The 17874-nt window shown below is 57.6% G+C and overlaps 6 protein-coding genes across 6 annotated transcripts; 1 reads left to right on the top strand and 5 right to left on the bottom strand.

Annotated features, from left to right (window-relative positions):
• Positions 1-94: 94 nt before the first annotated feature.
• On the bottom strand, positions 95-1976 carry J3D65DRAFT_623103 (A subunit of glutamyl-tRNA amidotransferase). The gene is made up of 3 exons (XM_066800128.1): positions 1823-1976; positions 1442-1760; positions 95-1381 (listed from the first exon to the last, which is right to left on the bottom strand). Exons 1-3 carry the CDS (start codon positions 1944-1946, stop codon positions 340-342), a joined length of 1485 nt encoding a protein of 494 aa, XP_066656470.1. The 5' UTR covers positions 1947-1976; the 3' UTR covers positions 95-339.
• A 1240-nt stretch (positions 1977-3216) lies between these two features.
• J3D65DRAFT_552135 (uncharacterized protein) lies at positions 3217-8496 on the bottom strand (the record flags this gene model as incomplete). Its single annotated transcript, XM_066797071.1, has 4 exons — positions 3217-4139; positions 4206-4806; positions 4960-7356; positions 7429-8496. The coding sequence occupies 4 exons, from the start codon at positions 8494-8496 to the stop codon at positions 3217-3219; spliced, it is 4989 nt and encodes a 1662-aa protein (XP_066656469.1).
• J3D65DRAFT_344674 (uncharacterized protein) lies at positions 8295-9385 on the bottom strand. The gene is made up of 2 exons (XM_066795523.1): positions 8678-9385; positions 8295-8607 (listed from the first exon to the last, which is right to left on the bottom strand). Exons 1-2 carry the CDS (start codon positions 9249-9251, stop codon positions 8549-8551), a joined length of 633 nt encoding a protein of 210 aa, XP_066656468.1. The 5' UTR covers positions 9252-9385; the 3' UTR covers positions 8295-8548.
• Positions 9386-12055: 2670 nt separating this feature from the next.
• J3D65DRAFT_344731 (uncharacterized protein) lies at positions 12056-13343 on the top strand. The gene is made up of 2 exons (XM_066795524.1): positions 12056-12125; positions 12214-13343. Exon 2 carries the CDS (start codon positions 12248-12250, stop codon positions 13100-13102), a length of 855 nt encoding a protein of 284 aa, XP_066656467.1. The 5' UTR covers positions 12056-12125; positions 12214-12247; the 3' UTR covers positions 13103-13343.
• Positions 13344-14174: 831 nt separating this feature from the next.
• Positions 14175-15191, bottom strand: J3D65DRAFT_667423 (uncharacterized protein; the record flags this gene model as incomplete). The annotated part of the gene is made up of 1 exon (XM_066803019.1): positions 14175-15191. One exon carries the CDS (start codon positions 15189-15191, stop codon positions 14175-14177), a length of 1017 nt encoding a protein of 338 aa, XP_066656466.1.
• A 1198-nt stretch (positions 15192-16389) lies between these two features.
• Positions 16390-17619, bottom strand: J3D65DRAFT_344624 (uncharacterized protein). The gene has a single exon (XM_066795522.1). It carries the CDS (start codon positions 17293-17295, stop codon positions 16675-16677), a length of 621 nt encoding a protein of 206 aa, XP_066656465.1. The 5' UTR covers positions 17296-17619; the 3' UTR covers positions 16390-16674.
• Between the last annotated feature and the right edge of the window lie 255 nt (positions 17620-17874).

Raw genomic sequence — 17874 nt, 5'->3', positions numbered from 1 at the left:
ACGGCTACTACTTATGACACGTCCAGGCAGACGCAATGGGAGTTTGGTTCACATTCAGGGGGGTTCTTTTGTCAGTTTCTGGGTCACAATGGTTGCCGAATCATTCTTGCGCGCTGCAAGTTGCGGCGATCTATCTATCTGGGTATCCAATCAAAACAAAACCCCACAGCACGACCTGCAGTCAGGGATGGGATTGACTTCTGCCGAAAGTGAAGATTGTGAGAGTACCGCGAGGCATGGCATTCTACATCTTGCGGTGGGACGATTTTGTGGGACCGCCGTGGACGTGAGCTGGACTCGGCCCATCATGGGCTCATATGAATGATGAACATGAACATGCTACGCTGCTTCTGGCTTGAATTCTCCAACCACGCCTCCAACCTCGAGAACCAGGTCGTCATGGCCGTACTGCCCTATCACCTGCATGCCGACAGTGGCGCCTTGCTCCTTGCTGCCATCGACGGCCACAGGCACGCTGACTGCCGGCAACCCAGCCAGGCTTGCGGGGACGGTCAAGACGTCGTTGACGTAAGCATCGACCGGCTTCGTCTCCTTCAACGCCTGCAGGCTCGGCGGCAGTCCCGGCGCCGTTGGACACACGAGCACGTCGATGCCTTCATCTTCCTGTACTTGCCCAGGCGCCGCCGCCGCGAGCAGAGGATTCGGCGCCCTGAACACGGCGTCGAACTCGCGCTGCACCAGCCGCCGCACGCGCTGCGCGCGGATGAAGTAGTTGTCCATGGCCTCGGAGCTCAGCGTGTACGCGCCGAGCACAATGCGGCGGCGGACCTCGTCGCCGAAGCCTCGGCCGCGCGTGGCGCTGAACAGCACGCCGCTGTCATCGCCGTCCGGCCCCGCCGCTCGCGTCCCGTACCGCACGCCGTCGTACTTGGCCAGGTTGGACGACGCCTCGGCCGGCGCCAGCACGTAGTAGGCCGACAGCGCCGAGGGCGTCGCAGGCAGCGACACGGCGTGGAGGGAGTGGCCCAGCGAGCGCAGCTGGCGCAGCGTCTTGATCCACGCGCGCCGCACCGCGGGCGAGAGCTCCGCGATGTTGTATGTTGTCGGGACGCCGATGCGCAGCGGGACGCTTCCTGCGCCGTTGTTCGAAGCCGCAGAGCGCGCGGCAATGGCGGCGCGTATCCGCGAGCGCGTGCTGGGTGCTAGGCTGGTCGGGTCCGAGGCGTCGTGCGCGTTGATGGCGTCGAAGACTTGCTTGGCCGCTGCCGTGTCTCTGGCCAGCACGCCCACCGTGTCGAGCGAGTTGGCGTACGCGACCACGCCCCAGCGCGACACCAGGCCGTACGAAGGCTTGAAGCCCACGATGCCCGCGTACGCGGCCGGCAGGCGGACTGAGCCGCCCGTGTCTGTCCCCAACGCCCTAGACATCCGTCAGTCCGCGTCCAAACGCCGCAATGTGTGTGGGTGAACTTAAACGTACGCCCAACACTGCTCCGTCGCAACCGCAACAGCGCTGCCGCCCGAGCTGCCTCCCGCCGAGACCTCTCGCCCCTCGGCGTCGACCTGGTAGGCGGCTCCGAACGCCGAGTGCACATTGTGCGAGCCCATGCCAAACTCATCCAGATTGGTCTTGCCGGCGACGATGGCGCCGGCTGCGCGCAGCTTCTCGACGACCGTGGCGTCGAAGGGGCTGCGGAAGTTGCGCAGGATGCCAGACGCGCATGTCGTGGGCAGGTCGGTCGTGCAGATGTTGTCTTTGACGGCGATCAGGCGGCCGCGCAGGGCAGAGTCGTTTGCTTCTGCGTCGCACATTCATCAGTCTTCTTCTATCGAGTATAGCCGGAAGAGAGCAACCACGTACCAGAGGCCGTCTCGACCTGCCGCAAAACGGCGTCCGGGCTCGAGGCCGTGATGAAGGCATTGAGCCCTTTGTTGGTTACCTGATTAGCCAGGCATTTCTGCGCTTGGTGCCGCAGAAGAGACATGGGGAATCCATACGCGCGAGCAGAGGAAAGACGACGAGGGTTTGATGTCGACTGGCGGGCCACCCAATAATGGCGGAGCGGGGCGGGGCGGAAGTGGCCCAAGCTCCCTGGGGATCTGCTCCGCTTCCGCCGGCCGCTTTAATACCTACCACAGGTGCCAACGTCACTTTGGCTCCGAATTCGCCCGCGATGTCAAACGCCTAATGACGATGTTGAATTTCGTTGGAAGTGGATTGTTTGTTCAAAAATTCCTCCATCCCTTGTGCATCCGGAATAAACAAAAGCACCACACCACAATCAAAATAGAGCTCATGCGAGGCTTCAAGACGCTTCTGGACTCTAAGTCTCTTCAATTTGTACTTGATGTTTGAAGCCGGATGCTAGACAAAGATCTCCTGGCGCTTCTATTTTAACCTGAGTCGAAACACGCATGCACTCAATCAAGGACTATGAAGCGATCGTGCATCATTTCCATATATTCCCACCACCATTACGGAACTGTAGACTTTTGCGCTACTGCTGCTGGCTGTACTCTGCTGTACCGTATTTACAGCACTACATGTGCGTAGCCGTCGTAGCGCACGCATATATATGCTTGCCTGTCTTTGTGTACAACGATAGGCAACGAAAGAGCGAAGAGAGATGTTGAAGAAGAGCAGGAAGGTAGGAAAGGCAAAAGGCAAAAGAACAATCATGGCGCCAAAAGAAATGCTCCAGAGACCTGACTGCATGCATGAGTTGCGTTGCGTCGCTCAAACGTCTTCTCCGTCTCGTTTCTCTTTACAGTCGTGATATCATCGTCGTCAACGTCTGCGTCGTCCCGCCGGTGGTTCGTTGGCCTTTATGTTTCGGTCTCTGTGTGCAACAGCGACGGAAGGAGGAGGGAAACAAGCAAATGCAGGAACCAAAAAGTGACTCCACAAACTCCGAGGCCCAGCGACCGACCGACCTGCCTGCCTGCCTCTTGAACTACACCACGCACTCAGGGTATCATCATCGAGCCCGCAACAATTCTCTCCAAAAGTCTCGCCGTGTCTCGCCATGTCTGGAACAACAAACGACAACGGTGATGACGTTGACGGCAATAGAGGAGGACAGCAAGTATGTACGGTGTAAGAGAAAAACAAAAACAAAGAAAGAGGGCATCCTTGGGAGTATTCAAGTGGTTGGGTCATTATGAAGACGGAGGGGAGATGCGATGGGATGAGCAGCGGGCGAAATGGGAAATACGAGGGTCTAAAAGAAACTTGCTGCGACTGAAGGGAAGAATTCAGACGCTTACCGTCCGCCTTTTGACTTGCTCCGGCTTCTGTGCATAGCAGATCAAAAGCCGGAAGTTTGTGCCTCTTTCTTCGCATTCACGCAGCAGCGCCTGGTCTGCAAACATGCTCCTCTTCTCAGCGTCGCTCCCGCTGCCGCTCTCGCTGCGTGGAAGCATGGATGTCTCGTAGCACCGAGAGTACCACCACCGTCCCACACGCGCAATCATGTTGTCGTCATTCTGCGTGGCGGCCGAGAACGCAGTGGAGGAAAGATCGGGAGCAAAGCCAAAATCTGGTGGGGTGCCAGACGTAGCGTTGGTGGGAGAAGTGTTGGAAGAGAGCTCCGTAAGCTGAGTCGACGAAGGGTTTCCGAGGCTCGTTGTGGGACCGGTAGTCGAAGATGCTGTCGTGCTGCCGGTGGCGACGGAACCAAGGCCAGACTCGCCACCGCTCTTCCTCAAACTGCCGCTCACAGGGACGCCGACGACGCCTCTTTTGATTGCCTCGAAACCTCTCCGCCCGACCAGCCTCAGAAGAATGTCGCTTGCATTCGCCAGACACACGTCCGCCTCCACGTTCTGCATCTCCCACTTCAAGTCCCGCACCCGTTTGCGTGCGTGCTGTCCCATGCTGACCAAGTCCAGGTCAATGGCTGACAGTTCCAGGTATCCGCCGGGTCGAAGGACGCGTTTGCATTCTCCAACAATGACGCGATACACGGACTCGGGGGCAGCTGTGGGGAAGCGGTAGACAACGGCAGCGAAGAAGCCGCGAGGAAAAGGAAATGGGGCCGAGGCGTGGGAGTGGTGAATGTGGGTATAGTTTGGAGGCGGATTGATGGGACCAGACGATTGGGACGAGGAGGACGGTGCGGGGGAGAGGTAGTAGAAATGGGTGCGCGGGTAAGTGAGGGCACAAAAGTATGACCAATCTGCCCAAAAGGTTAGCTCATGTTGGATCACGTAATTTTAAGAGTGTCACTCGCCTTTTCCTAGACCATCCAGAATCAAGACCCTTTCGTCGTTGCTTTCCTCAAGATCTGAATGGGCAGGACTGAACAGGACGCGACCGAAGCTCAGCCACTTGCTCGTTTTGAGTGCCCCGACTCTAAGGTTGGCCATGGAAATCACTCCGTCATGTTGATATTCGGAAGCTTCCATCAAGCGAGAGTCCCGGTAGCGAGTGCCACTAGCAATGGGTTTGGGCGACTCCTCCACTCTTTCTAAGCCGGCGGTGGTCGATTCTTTTGCATCCGCTTGGGTTTGAAATAAGGACGCATTTGCCGGCTTTGAATTCTCTGAAGATTCTCCAGTCGCTTCATTCGATTTTGGAGCACCTAATCCAAGTTCGGCGGACTCCAAACTCAAACGCATACTAGGTAGGCTTAATCTCCCTTCCGGGTCTGTAAAACTGACGTCCTTTGGTGGTTCCAGTGGGGCGTTATATACCGGACCAGCAGTTTGAAGCATGGCGAGTGGCTGGAAATTCGCGAGCATCTGTGAGCGTCGCAGGTGAACAGAAGTTGAAGGATTTCGAGCGACTCGAGTGGTCTTCGGCGACACATTCGCGTCTTCGAAATCGACTACCGCGACCTTTGGCTTTTCCACAAACGGGTTGGGCAGCTCCGTAGACTCTGCGCCGTCCTGGTGCTCCTCAAAGACTGTGCCTGGACGACTCGGATCTTGCAGCCACGAAGTAGGGGCTTGATCAGAAAATCGTCGGCTCATCCTTTCCATAAACTTTCCGGTCACGCTGTCTTTGGTTAGGTTGGCCCGTTTTCTCTCTTCTCGGTTTTTCGGCGTCCGATTATCTGGACTACTCATTACTTCGTCAATCAAGTCGTCGTATTCCCGCCATACTTCGTCTTCTTCCGGTGGCAGATGTGGACCGGGCGTTAAAGCATAAGACGAGTACCCTGCATTTGAGCTACTCGTGTGCGAGATCTCCGAGTACTTGCGTGGGAAGGCAAGAAATTCCGAGAGCTGATACCCGCTCTGACCTGAAGTCCTTCTTTGAAACGCTGGTTCGTCGTAGTTGCCGATACCGCTCCCATTACAGAACAGCGGACGTGGAATGATGCTATCGGGAGGAAGCGCAGGACCCGCGGGAGGATCCTCCGAAGCCAGCGTACCCGGCTTTCGAGAATCACCAAATGGAGATCCGAGAATGTTGTTCGGAGGAGGATGAGCTGGGGAGGGTAGATCAGAGGCGAAAGGTCTCGAAAAACTTGAATGGTTCGGGTTTCTTCTCCGATCTCCTGTGCTGACAACTAGAGGTATCCGTCCAACCTGTTGCAAGCGACTGGGCCGTGCAAGTTGAAGTTGTTCGAGGGGTGACTTCGTGTGCATGAGCTCAGGGGTCACCGTCGGTCCATGTTGACTTTTAGTTGGTGGAGTTGGTGGATCTCCAGTTTTGCTCTTGAGGTCACTGCTGGTTCCCCTTGGGACAGGGGGTCCCTCCTTGGCCAGCGGGCTGAATGACAAAGGTGATGGGGATCTCAGATCAACTCGGGATGGGTCTAGATGCGATCCACTATCAGAGTCTAGGTATCGTGAGACAGTAGGCGATGTAAGTGGCGTAGGGTCAATGCTCTCAAACGGCCATCGAAGAATAGGCGGTGGAGGTAAGAGCACGGAATCATGACTTTGCTTTCTTTCCTGTGAGGAAGGAGGTCGAGATCTTTCCTTTTCCGAATCATCTGCACCTCGTGCGACTTCTTCCATCATTAACTCAAGCTCCTGGATATTGATGGGTTTCTCTTCCGTTTCATCGAGGGCGTAGTGGGCAACTGGTCGATTCGAGAGTGATGATGGGACTGTAAAAGGCATCTGTTGCTTGAATGCCATCGATGGCGGAGGAGCAGGATTTTTAGGAGTGGAATGGGCGCGCTGAAAGAAATTCCATTTCCGGTTCAGCTTCGAGGGACCATCCTTCTCCTTCTTTTGAGGTCTGGCGGGGCTTGAGTCTGTTGATGGAGAGGCGATGATGACTTTCTTTGATCCGGATGGTCCATATGTTGTGTTGGAGTACTGGGGAGCAGGCTCGACTGACAAGGCTGAATCGTTGCTTACAGTCCGCTTGTGTCTTCCTGCCAGAGCCCTGAGCGGCGATTTACCTCGAATGCTATCCGTCATGGACGAAGGAAGTAGAGTCGGCCGGCTACGATCCACACTCGGTCTCTGGCTTCCGGTGGCTGCTGCCAGTGACGCATTGGAATCGTTTCGAGGAGCCGTGGCGGGCCTGGGTGGTGGAGCAGAGCCCAAGCTGCTGGTGCTCACCGCTGCTTCGGAGCTTGTCGCTATGCTGGACCCAGCACTGCCTTCCCCTCTCAAGATCACCGGTTGGAGTCGCTCCCGTAAAAAGTCATCCATCCCTGTCTCTTTCTGGCTGGACATGTTGTCCTTGCGATGGCCATTATCATGACTGTCCTTGCGGTTCGCGGGTGGTCTTCCAGCGTTGTTGCTTGTTATACTTTCGGAGCTTGGTGAACGACCGAAACTTGAGGTCAGGCTATTCGTGCTGATGCTTCGGCCTCTTCCAATGCCATATTTTCCGTAGCCCTCATGACCAGTCCCCGCCATAGGTCCCTTGCGGACGACCTTCTTCTCTTTGCGTAGCACGGCGCTTGCGGCTACATTTTCTTGAGCGGGAGATTTTCTCGAAAAGAAGCCGAATCGCGCAGTACCGTTACCGTTACCGGGACTGAGACCTCGAGTCTTCTCTTCTATATTTGAATCGTGGGTCGATATGGGCGATAGATGAGAGTCTGGGAGACTCAGATTCGGCGATGTGGTGCTAGTCGAGATGGAGGGCTTCTTCGAGCCATTGCTGGTCTGTGGCGAAGTGATGCGGCTGGCAAACGACCCAGGGCTGGCAGATCCAGAGGAAATTTGCCGTCTGTGACGGGCAGTAGGAAGGCTTGTGAGATTGCTTTGGACCACTGGGGATGGTCGTTGAAGATGAGAAAGGTCTTGCGTTCCTTCACGGCTCGGTCGAGCAGGCCGGGGCAAGTGAGTCGAAACCGAGGGTTTGTTGTCAGCATCGGCCAGATGTGCCAATTCAGGGGGCGGGTAGATGGGTCGTTCCCGTCCTGAATGCTCAGATGATTGCTTTGGGACAGAAGGAGGCAGTGCCTGTGCGGATTTGTCCTTGATATCAGTAGGCTTCCCCACAGCTGACCTTTTCAGCACTCCTGAATGTGCGTCCTTTTGGGAGGGTACCTTTCTCTCCCGCTTGCCTTGCTCGATGCCAATCACAGTGGATGATGAGGACGAGGAAGTCGCGGATTCATTACAGCGTGCGATGGGCCCGCGCCTGTCCGTCGCCGCTGTTGGATTAGATGCGATTGTTTCGGTTTTGCTGCGATCCAGGGAAGGTCTAATCGTGATGGGGCTGATTTGCCTCGTCCGTGATCTGACTCTTGTCACCATGCCGGGGGAGGGAGACGACATGGATGTGGAAGAGGAGGCATGACTGAAATGACCAGGGGATTCGGAGCATCGGGTCGAGGGGCTGGCAGAAAGCGCATAAGCCGGCGTAGACTGCGATCGATTTGGAGCAAGGAGCTGATTTGGTCTCTCTTGGTCCGTACAGAAGGGATGCGCATGGTAGGCGGGGTCCGCTTGGTCGTGTGGCTGGCTGCCAGGGGGCTGCTCGCGCTCCCCACTCAGCGGGGGCGGGGGAGCAGAAGGCATGGCAACGCCCAGGACTGTGTCTGAGTAAGGATCAGGGGTCGTGCTCGAAAGAGCCTTTGCAATGGAGGCATTTTCATGCATCATCACTGAAGGCTCAGTCACGGTGCGAGCACGCAGCGAAGGTCTGCCGATGGATGAAGGTTTCCTCCTCAACACAGCGGTCCTGGGGCTGCTATGAGTAGATGCAGCAGAGGACCCTGACGCAAGCGAAGATGCGGCAGCAAGGGGAGGTGTACGGGTAGTCGCTGCATCGAAACGTGGAACACGGGTCTTGGTTGGATGGTGATTTGATTCCGAGCCATGGTTGTTCTCGCGGTGCAGGCCAGCACTACCCGAGCTCTTAGACGGCGGTACAACCCTCTGTTGGACAGTCGAACTGCTACCTGCCGGACCAAGAGTCGGCCTGTCGTGGGCCTTTTTGGTAAGTTTGCTCGGGGTGCGTTGGAGCGGACGGGCATTGACTGGCAGAGAAGAGGCGGCGGGACCGCCTAGTCTCGATGGCAAATGGTTCGAAGGCTTGCGCTGTGGAATGGCCGACGACGAAGCATCACGTCTGAACCAGGAGGAGACGGGCTGCGGGTTTTGGGACGCCATGGCCGAGACCTGCTGGATGCGACGATGCAAGGAACGCCGAGGGCAGGATTGGCTATGGCGAATCGGTGCGCTGAGGAGCGCATGGAAGCTCGAGGTCGTCTGTTGTGCACTCTGAAGACGGCGGCAGTGGTGAGTAAATGCTCGCACAAGGGAAGAAGAAAGTAACTAGGACGGCGCATACGAGGTGACGGAACCAGGCGCGCGGAGAGCCAAGTAGCGTATGCAGTCAGCTCGCGCGAGCGGAGCAGCATGCAGGCAGGCCAGGCCGTGAAAATACTTTTTAGCGAGGGCGAGAGCGCGGGGGCATGGGCATGGAGTCGGGGGAAAATTCGAAGGGCAAGGTGCGAGAAGAAGGATAAAGTAGGAGGGAGGCTCTCTTGTCTCTTGTACTTGTGACGCCACCGGTGGTGCCGAAGGAGCAAAAGAGGTGCCAGCCCAGGCGAACCAAGGCTGCGGCCCGGGCAGATTGACGCGCGGGCGCTATTGATGGATGGGGAGCGAGGAGGGCGATTCGCACTGGGAACAGGGAGGTTGGTGTCGAAGACTTGAGGCTTGTGACGTGAGCACGGCGGAGCGGGAGGCAGCGAATGCGCAGGGGATGGGAGACGCGATAGCCGACTGACTGACTGACATGACGCTGAGGTGGGAACGAGCAACCTAACGGAAGACAGACAGTCAGTCATGTTCCCGACGGCAGCGTGCAGCTTGGGGGTTGCCGTTGGGTTGGGCGCTTGGTGGACGTGGCGGGGCATCATGATGTGCGTGCGTGGATAGGGACTGTAGGATGTGAGGTGGTGGGTTGGGGTGCTTCCCTGCACGCCCGAGGGCCTTCCCGCCAGCCATGGACCCGACGCCGTTTGTCGCTCTCTTTTTTCTTTTTCTTTTTCTTTTGCTCCCGTCGTTCTCCTTCTCTTGCTCCCTCCAGCCCCACCATTGCGTCGGTTTGCCGGGAACAGTCGCTCGGTCTGTCCGACGCGCCGGTTTGTCGTCGTCGCCGTCGCTGAGGTCCGCTGTGGAGTAGCGATGCCATGCCAGCGCACAGGGCATCGTGATCACCCTCTTCCTGTGCCCCCTCCCCTCCCCTCCGCTCTCGACCGCCACCAAGGACCCCGACGCTCCTTTCGTTGCCCAATTACCTTGATTCCACGACGTGGCATTCGCTATCATTGCTCGGGGCTAAAGAGCCTTGCAGCCATGTGCTCCGCGTCGCCGCATCTCGTCTCAACTTGACATGGTGGCGTAGGGCAGCTCTGCGTGCACTCGTCGACTCGTCGGCTACCCCGAGCCCTTCTGTTGAGCCTGTGGCTGTGCCGTTCTGCGCTTCGCCACTCTCAAGGACACCTCATCAGGCGCGGCATGCTGCCAGGCTGTTCAGCTTCTTCAGGGAGGACCTCTGCATTCTTCGACAGACGTCCATGGCGGAGGATTTCTCAATCGTCGCACGGCGAGGGGCATTCGCATCCTTGCCGGCCCTCTTGATTGGCGGCTTCTTCACACCGTGGTCGCCAAGATTTCAGTCAGCTGATTTAGTGTAGGGTGCTTCGTCCAATCAAAGCGCTAGAAAGCGTCTGTACATCTTCACTGGCATGCCAACCTGAGCTGCTCCCCTTTCCTGTCCGCCGGCGCCAATCCATCGGCGTTGCAGGGTCCATCCCACGCCATGTCCCACCTAGTCTGTCGAACGGGCGGTTCCCGCCTTTCCCGTCTCGCCCCGCCGGATAGCACCATCGCGTCCTGACTCGTTGACTTTGGCCTGCACAATCCAAGTCGCGGCACACGAGTCCTCTTCCAGTGCCCACCACCATTTCCACAGGACTACCCGCTGTCCTCCCGGGGCGCTTACGGAGATGGACTTGCTGCCGGTTTGTGCCCTGCTCGGAGAACACAGCCCGTAACAGGGATTCGAGGCGGTGAAATTGCTCTTGCTCCAGCTGGTTGGCACGAGGAAATTGCGCGCTGTGGGGTAACTGACGAACTTGTCGATTTTTTCCATCCCACAGGCGTCTTTGACCCTGGACGTATTCGGATCTCGCCCTTGTTGGTGCAATTAAGTTTCCGACCCTGTATCGCCTGCTGCAGCATCGCCAAGTCTCCTTGCACACCGAAACTTGCTCTTTTTGGGCCGAGCTCGCATGTGCCAGTCTGACAGATTCTGACATATGCGATAGTCAATCTCGACCTCGCCGGTGGAAAAAGTTCCTGGAGTTGGTTGTGGCCCTTGGCGCCAAAAATACGACAGGTCCAATGGCCGGAGTGGGGTAGCCTCAACACGGCAGGCAACATGCTTCCAGTTAAGTGCTGGGCACTGGCAGTGGATCAGCTCGGAGGCCTTCATTGCCCCTCCATTGTTCTAGGACTGTGTTCCACCACAGTCGAGGCGCGAAGCGTGGGTAATTGATACTGGGGAAACACATCTGAAGGCTCTCCGCAAACACGGTTGTCATAAGACATGGAAACCTGAGTCGGCATTCGACGGACCCGTCGGCGCCATAATTAGGTTCCTCCTACAGAATATCGAAAACTTGAATCGTTGGGAATGGAGAAGATAGCGCCAAGAGATGTTGGCTTTCAGTAAGTACGTCTTCCACGGAATCTAGAATGCGCCTGGTAAAAGCCTCAGCCCAAGTCATGATGCTTAGATGGATTAGGCGGAAGTGGACACGCGTCAGTGGACGCCAAAGATGGCGTTGTTCCTGGCTGAGAGACGCATAGGCGCGGGTGTTGAACGTAAAGTCAAGAATCTTGAATTAGCTCTAAAAAGCAGAAGTAAGGACAAACGAAGAAGAGACAGCAAAGCTCCGATAGGAGGAACATGAAAACAAACCCAAGATAGCCTTTGCATGGAAATTGGTGGAGTACCAGGGTAACGAGCGGCTGCTTCCGCTTGTCATTGCTGACCACACGAATCCTGGTTGCTCTTGCTCATTGCCACGGATGAATCTTGCAGTACATTGGCTGAGACTCCATGAGTATGCTCGCAGAGCTCAAGTAGCCGACGAGCCGCCAGCCTGGAATCTCTGCGGCGAACTCCGATAGATTCGGGGCATCGTCAACTGGTCTCTAGGGACTGGTTCTTAAAGAGACATCGCGCGCTCCTAGTAAGGGGAAAAACCTCTCCCCGGACAAAGAAAGCAATACGGGCGCCTTGGATATGACATGTCTTTGAGTGCAGTCGGGCCCCGGAGTTGACATCAAGAATTGGCCGTTTGGCCGGTACTGCGCTCTGCGTTTCGGAGACTCCGCTTGCTGGCTGGGATAGCCTCGTCCAAGGCATGCAGGAGAGAAAGACTTCAGGTCCTTCCGTGCTTCGGAGAGTCAGGCGAAGGTGGGTCCAAGAGGCGAGAAGGAGAGTGGTCGTGGAGAACGAGGCGAAGGATTTGCAGCTGGCGAAAGTGCAGGGCGTGTGGCATCTGCGTGGCGCCACAGGGCAGTGTGGCGCTGGCAGTGGGGCTTGAGTGCACGTTGGTCGTAACTTCCCTGCACCCCATCTGTTCCGGCCAACATCTTTCGACCGCGCTTCACTTGGCAATAAACACATCGCGAACAACCAAACAACTCAACCTCCATCAAACACCCCAACGTGTCGCCAATCGCTTTGCCATCACGGTCAAACATACCTCATCCCAACTGTTAGTATAATCCGTCATTGTCTGCCTCGTTCCCGACCCTCTCAGCCGCCTCCTCGCAAGCTCCTAGTTAACCGACGCGTCGCGACAGCCAGCTTCGTCTCACCGTCATCGCACTCGACACCATGCCGGACTATGCGAAGATGAAGAATGCTGAGCTCGAGGCTCTCCTCAAGCAACGCTCGCTCCCTCACACTGGCAAAAAGGCCGAAATGGTGGCCCGTCTCCAGGACGCAGACAAGGCCGACGCCGGCAACGAATCAGCAACTACGACACCTGCTCCTACCACCACCGAAACAAGCAAGACTGCCGCTACTGCCGAAGACGAAATTGACTGGGACGATGACAATCCAACCGAGGCTGCCAAGGCTGCGTCGACTGAAGCTGGGGCTGTGGCCATCGCTGCTGGAGGGAAGGGACAGGTTGCTAATCCGCAGGCTGTCCCAAATCAAGAGGCTGCTGTTGATCCCAGCCAAACCGATGACTTGTCTGTGCAGGCCGAGCCAAAGGGTGAGGACGCCGCTACCAAATCTGCCGAAGACGCCGAGGGACCAACGGAGGCCGAGAAGAAGGACTTTGCCTCTGGGCTGAAGGACATCTCCCTGGACGAGGAGCTTGAGAAGCGCAAGGCACGCGCCAAGAAGTTTGGAATCACCGAGGATGATGAGACTCAAAAGAAGCTTGAGCGCGCCAAGAAATTCGGCATCGAAGCTTCTGAGGGCATCTCAGGCCTGAACGAGGCTTTGCCAGAGCGGAGGCCAAAGCGAGTCAGGGATGCTGGCGAAGATGGTCGACGGGGAAATTCTAAGAGAAGGGGTCGGGGTGGAAGACCCGCCCCTGGAAGGGGTGGCGGAGGCAACGAGCGCCAGGGGTCCAACCGCGCCGCCAACGGTTCCAGTGGCACCTGGATGAGCGACGCCGACCGCGCCGCAGCCGAAGCAAGGAAGGCTAGATTCGCCGGCGCTCCTGCTGCGTCCTGAGCAACGTCAATGATGCAGCGCTTTCCGGACCCTCTTTCTGGTTGCACGAGGTGCCTGGAAAAGCATCACACTCTTCTCTTCTCCGGCTGACATTGGAACCTTGGGGGCGAACAAAGAGCTGGGCTCGGTGTTTTGGCGTTCTCTTTCGTCACAGATGCGCATCACACGGACAGGATTGAGCAGGACACTTTGAGCCTGACCTCTGAACGCGGTTTGGAAGTTGATCATGTGTAAGACAAGTTGGGTCGGACCGTCCGCGCGCGACTGGTCCTTTTGGGAAGATTCGGACGAGACAACCATTCAATAAAACATTTGCCTTTCACGAAAACACCCGTACACCTCTTTTCCGCCCAGGAACCTATTAATCTGGGTCGTTATTGCCGGGCTCCCTCCGTCAACGCTGCTGTTTGCAATCCCCACAGCTGAGTAACAGGCACATCTGAATCGGTATGCTCGCCCTGTGAACGGCGGTGGCTGGCTGTCTAAGACATGGACGTCACCTCATTCACAGGGCTGACGCGCCAGTCGGGCCGGCGATTCTTAGTTTGCTCTGAACAGAAGTGCGATGATCTGGCAGAGGTCGAGTGTAGGCACTCGGCCATGTGACTGGCACGCAGCATCCCTAGCTGGCGAGCGCAGATACAGAAGCTGCTCGTCGGACGGAGAGTCGAGTCATGGGCACTGCCTGGGCTACAGGTAGAAGAGGTGTAGGTTGAAGTGGCGCCTCTTTGCTTCTCGACGAGATGATGACTGCGATCTCTGCGTGTTGGTGTGGGCCTCATGGCTCTGCTTACGTATCGGAGACCGGAAAACTTTTCTAGCCTTGGAACACAGGTGCACTGCTCCTTGGTGTTTGGTCGTCGTTGTATCTTTTTCAACTGTCCACAGCACTGGAATGGCACTCAAAGTGCACTCGACAAAAGAATCATTGTAGTTGCACGGGTTGAGCATATTCCAAAAATCAGGTCTCAGCTAAGACCCATTGTCAAGTACCATTCTTCGCTACGGAAAAGAAGCTTCCTCTCTCGTTCGTGGGGCGCGAAGAACGAATCCCTTTTTTCGAGAGTCAACTTCAGTCCCACAAACCACCGACAATGTCACGGATTCTCCTCGGTCCATTTGGTCGCCTCCTCAGAGACAGGCTAAGGTCGTATGTCCTGCGCGCCGGCACCAGCTGTTCCTCTGGAATCTCCGGAATCTCTGTGGCCACGGACGTCTCAGTGAGCGTCTCGATTTCATTCCGATATCCACGTCCTCCCGCTCCACGATAGACATATTCGGGAGTGTAGTTGGCGTAGTCGGCTCCATCTTCAGCGAACAAACCCTCCCGATGGTGGTCGAAGAGAGGCGCAGGGTCCGTCGAGTTGGCCGTGGACTGCTGCGACAGACTGTCATCGGAGAAGCAGAAATGGTACGTCCGCGGAGTCGCCTCCCAGTCCGCTCCTCCACCGCGGCCTCCTCCACCTCGACGACGGCGGCGCAATCCCAAACCATCCAGCTTGGCGGCAAGCTTAGCGCGCAGAAGCGCACTCCGAGTGAGACTGTACTCGCGCATGGCGTTATCGAAGCAGGTGAAGATGGAGGCAGCGAAAGCGACGACGTCGCGGCGGGAACGCTCGCGCGGCGACTCCGCGCCATCAAAGACGACGCCCACGCCGCCCTGGATGGCCGGGTTGTAGAAGAGCGCCGCCAGGAGGCGCATGTCGGCCAGGAGGTGCTCGACGAGGGCGGGCCAGCGCGCGGCGCGGACCAGCTTGGTGCGGACGCGCGAGAAGCGGCCGCGCTTGCTGCTGAAGTGTTTGATGATGGCGTAGAGCCGCGCTTTGGAGTCGAGGGGGATGTCCCAGGCGTTGAGGCTGTCGCGCAGGTATGTTAGGTCGTTGTTGGCCTGGCGGTGGAGCTGGGTGGGGAGCATCGCGGAGGAGTTGGCTATCAGGAGGCGGCCCAGGTTCGTCCAGCGCGAGGCGTTGTCGGGCTGTGTGCGCCCGCTGTTCGGATAGAGGGGCAGATTGCTGCTTGTCTGGCTGCTGCTGCTGCTGCTGCTCTTTGTGCCGTGGTCTCCAGGGAATGGCGAGTACTCGTTCCTCATGTGAGGAAGAAGTTCTGGACATGGCCGATGTTGAGATACGGGTTGCACTCCCCGGAGGAGCGGGTCTCAAAGCCTCGGGGCAAGATGTCGGACATGGGGGATCCTCAAGTGCGAGAAGGAGTAGGCTTAAGCGGAATGGCGGAGATCGTGAGGTGGTATCTGAGCCGCGTTCACAGCCGTGTGGTCGTCGTTCTCCGCAAGAGGTGGGCGCTGATGAAGGGGACGCGTCTGCTCTCCACTCAACACCAGACAGAAGGTGAGGATAGGTGATGGTGGGGAGTGTGGAGAAGGGGGCGAGGCATTTGGTTAGGGTTCGCCTCTACAGCTGGAAGGTCTACTGCTGGAAGGTTGGTGGTGTCGCCGACATTCACAATGGCCCCCTGGCGCCGCGGCAACCTTGATGTGTCGACGCCAACCCAAAACCAGATCTCGGCGCTTGATCAAGACGAATATATCGAATCATATCACCATGGAATGTACAATCACTTGGAGGTTTGGAATTTGCAGGTGACAATCGTGACTGGAAGTGAAAAGGGGTCAGAGAAGGTTCAGGGGGCGGACTGCTATATTGGCTCCATGAAGACACTATGTCGCATAACAATCGGGTAAGGTAGGATGTCTACCACGAAATAGTTGGTTTAGATGGAATGACTTTCGCACAACCTCAGCGGCACAATAATAGCACAATGGCGGCGCAATGGCAGCGCAATGAACTAGTTTGATCAGTTCTATTATTTGGTGAATTTCAAGAGGGTAGTGCAAAGGAGTGGAGGGAGAGAGAAAACAAGCAAGCCAAAAAAGACACGGAGAAACGTCGACACCCATCGGACAGATTTGGAAACGCATGCGAGGTGTTTGCAGAATAAGTGTTTGAACCGAGTGCCGGAAGTAGTAGGTGTGCGTCATGCGCATTGCCAAACCATGCTGTCGTCTGACATTTGGGGATGCGCTGATTCGAGTGAGAAATAGACGACAGGTGGCGCCAAAACCAGACAAAGGGCTTGTAGCCTGAGGACAGAGTCGGACCGTGGCGAGGCAGATATATGATGGGGGCGCGGTGTGGCAGAATTAAGGTTGGGGGCAAGAGGCGCCTCGAATGACTACATGTGGCGAGGAGGCACCTTAGCAGATGGGCCTAGCGCAGCCACGGGGAGGAAAAGAGGTGAAGAGAGGTGTTTTTGCTTCTGGCAGTACGTGTGATGTACTGTAGCAAGTAGAGGCGGTGACGGAGTGCAAGGTGTTGAGGTCATGGCCTGGCAGTCGGGTGCTGGTCATGATCCTTGCGGATTCACATGGCAGGCTCCACATGATCTGCTTGAGGTGGTGAGGTGGTGAAGGGAGGGTCGAGGACGTGTTTTCTCTCCGTTCGCGGCGGGCGTCTCAGGGCGTCGCACAGAGGGTTGCTCAATGCATGAGAAACCGTGTCGCAGTGGCAGACAAAGCCGCACCGCATCCGTTTGAGCGGCGCCTGAGGTGTGCCTGTCTAGTTGGTGCCTGAGGTGTGCCGCCAGCGCCAGCACCAGCGCCAGCGCCAGCGCCAGCCGCACGCACAACAACCACGGCAGCACAGCAAGCAAGCACATGGAAGCATCCATCGAAGCTTTCGAGAAGCCTGTTCCTGCAGCATGTGCGTTGCGAGCCGGCAGACGTACATGGTCGTCGTCGTCGTCGTCGTCGTCGAGTCTGCTTGCCATCGAATCCACCTCACCACCATGGCTTGATCCTCGCTCTCAATCACCGCATACACGACGACAACACCACGACCACCAGAAGCGCAGACCAGACGACCTGACCTCGCCCATCCCTCGCCGCCGCCGCCGCCGCCCGTACCGTAGCCCGTCGGCCGGCGCCTCATCCGTCGCCAGGCAGCGCCACTGTCTTCTCTGCTGTCTTGGCTGCGTGCATTCCCTCGCCCGCCTTTGTCCGCCTTCTCGCCCCTTCTTAACCGCCGTCGCGTCTGCCCTCTCTCTCTCTCTCTCGCCTGGCCTGCCTGGCTCCCATCTGCCCTGCCCTCGTGTTGCACCCAGCATTGACCGTGCCCAGGCCAGTGAGCCCCCTCGACCGTCCTGACCACAGCAACCTGCAGCCTTCGTTTCAGGCGCATCTTGCTCTCACCACCAATACCACCCGCGCCCGCATCCCTGGTCCCTTCGAGGCCGCCGAGGCCCGCTGACTCGAACGCCCGTCGAAACACCGTCCCAGGCGTGACGGCCGACGACGTGCGCTGCTTCACCAGCCAGCCCACAGCACCGAATCGTCGTCTACTCTGCGCCCGTCCCTCCCAGAGACCAAAGTCTCCACCAAACCTCTGCACACTCCCACGCCCGCGCTAAACGTACCACAAGTCCCGTCCCCATCCACCCTTCCCGTCCGCCATCTCCCACCACGACCACCGAGACGGGACCCCATCCCAACCGCGCGCGCGCCGCACCCTCCCCCGACTGCCCCAGCATCGCTTCCGCCGCTCAACTGCGCCGCGAGCAGACGTGTCCATTGCGCTCGAACCACGCCCCAAAACTCCCTCCTCGACCCTCTCCTGCGCCGCGCGAGTCCCGCCGCTCGAGTCCTCCTCCACCCGCCCTCCCCGACCCATTCCACACACGCACAAGTCCACCTGAGCCGTCCACCTTGCCCGGCCCATCGCGCGGTTCTCTCTCAGCATTTTGCTGTCGGGAACCTCGCC

The sequence above is a fragment of the Phyllosticta citribraziliensis genome (assembly GCF_038025025.1).
Source record: "Phyllosticta citribraziliensis strain CPC 17464 chromosome Unknown J3D65scaffold_5, whole genome shotgun sequence".
NCBI classification, from domain to species: Eukaryota; Fungi; Ascomycota; class Dothideomycetes; order Botryosphaeriales; family Phyllostictaceae; genus Phyllosticta; species Phyllosticta citribraziliensis.
This window is presented reverse-complemented; position numbering and strand designations above follow the sequence as displayed.

What these genes read in the sequence shown, in the direction of transcription:
- J3D65DRAFT_623103 (XM_066800128.1), bottom strand. Translation starts at nt 1,946, where the DNA reads ATGTCTCTTCTGCGGCACCAAGCGCAGAAATGCCTGGCTAATCAGGTA. An exon ending in GCAGGTCGAGACGGCCTCTG is followed by an intron (nt 1,761 to 1,822) that starts GTACGTGGTTGC and finishes TGTGCGACGCAG; the next exon opens with AAGCAAACGACTCTGCCCTG. An exon ending in GCGACGGAGCAGTGTTGGGC is followed by an intron (nt 1,382 to 1,441) that starts GTACGTTTAAGT and finishes ACGGATGTCTAG; the next exon opens with GGCGTTGGGGACAGACACGG.
- J3D65DRAFT_344674 (XM_066795523.1), bottom strand. Translation starts at nt 9,251, where the DNA reads ATGATGCCCCGCCACGTCCACCAAGCGCCCAACCCAACGGCAACCCCC. An exon ending in GCGCCTGGTTCCGTCACCTC is followed by an intron (nt 8,608 to 8,677) that starts GTATGCGCCGTC and finishes CGCCGTCTTCAG; the next exon opens with AGTGCACAACAGACGACCTC.
- J3D65DRAFT_344731 (XM_066795524.1), top strand. Translation starts at nt 12,248, where the DNA reads ATGCCGGACTATGCGAAGATGAAGAATGCTGAGCTCGAGGCTCTCCTC.
- J3D65DRAFT_344624 (XM_066795522.1), bottom strand. Translation starts at nt 17,295, where the DNA reads ATGCGCCTGAAACGAAGGCTGCAGGTTGCTGTGGTCAGGACGGTCGAG.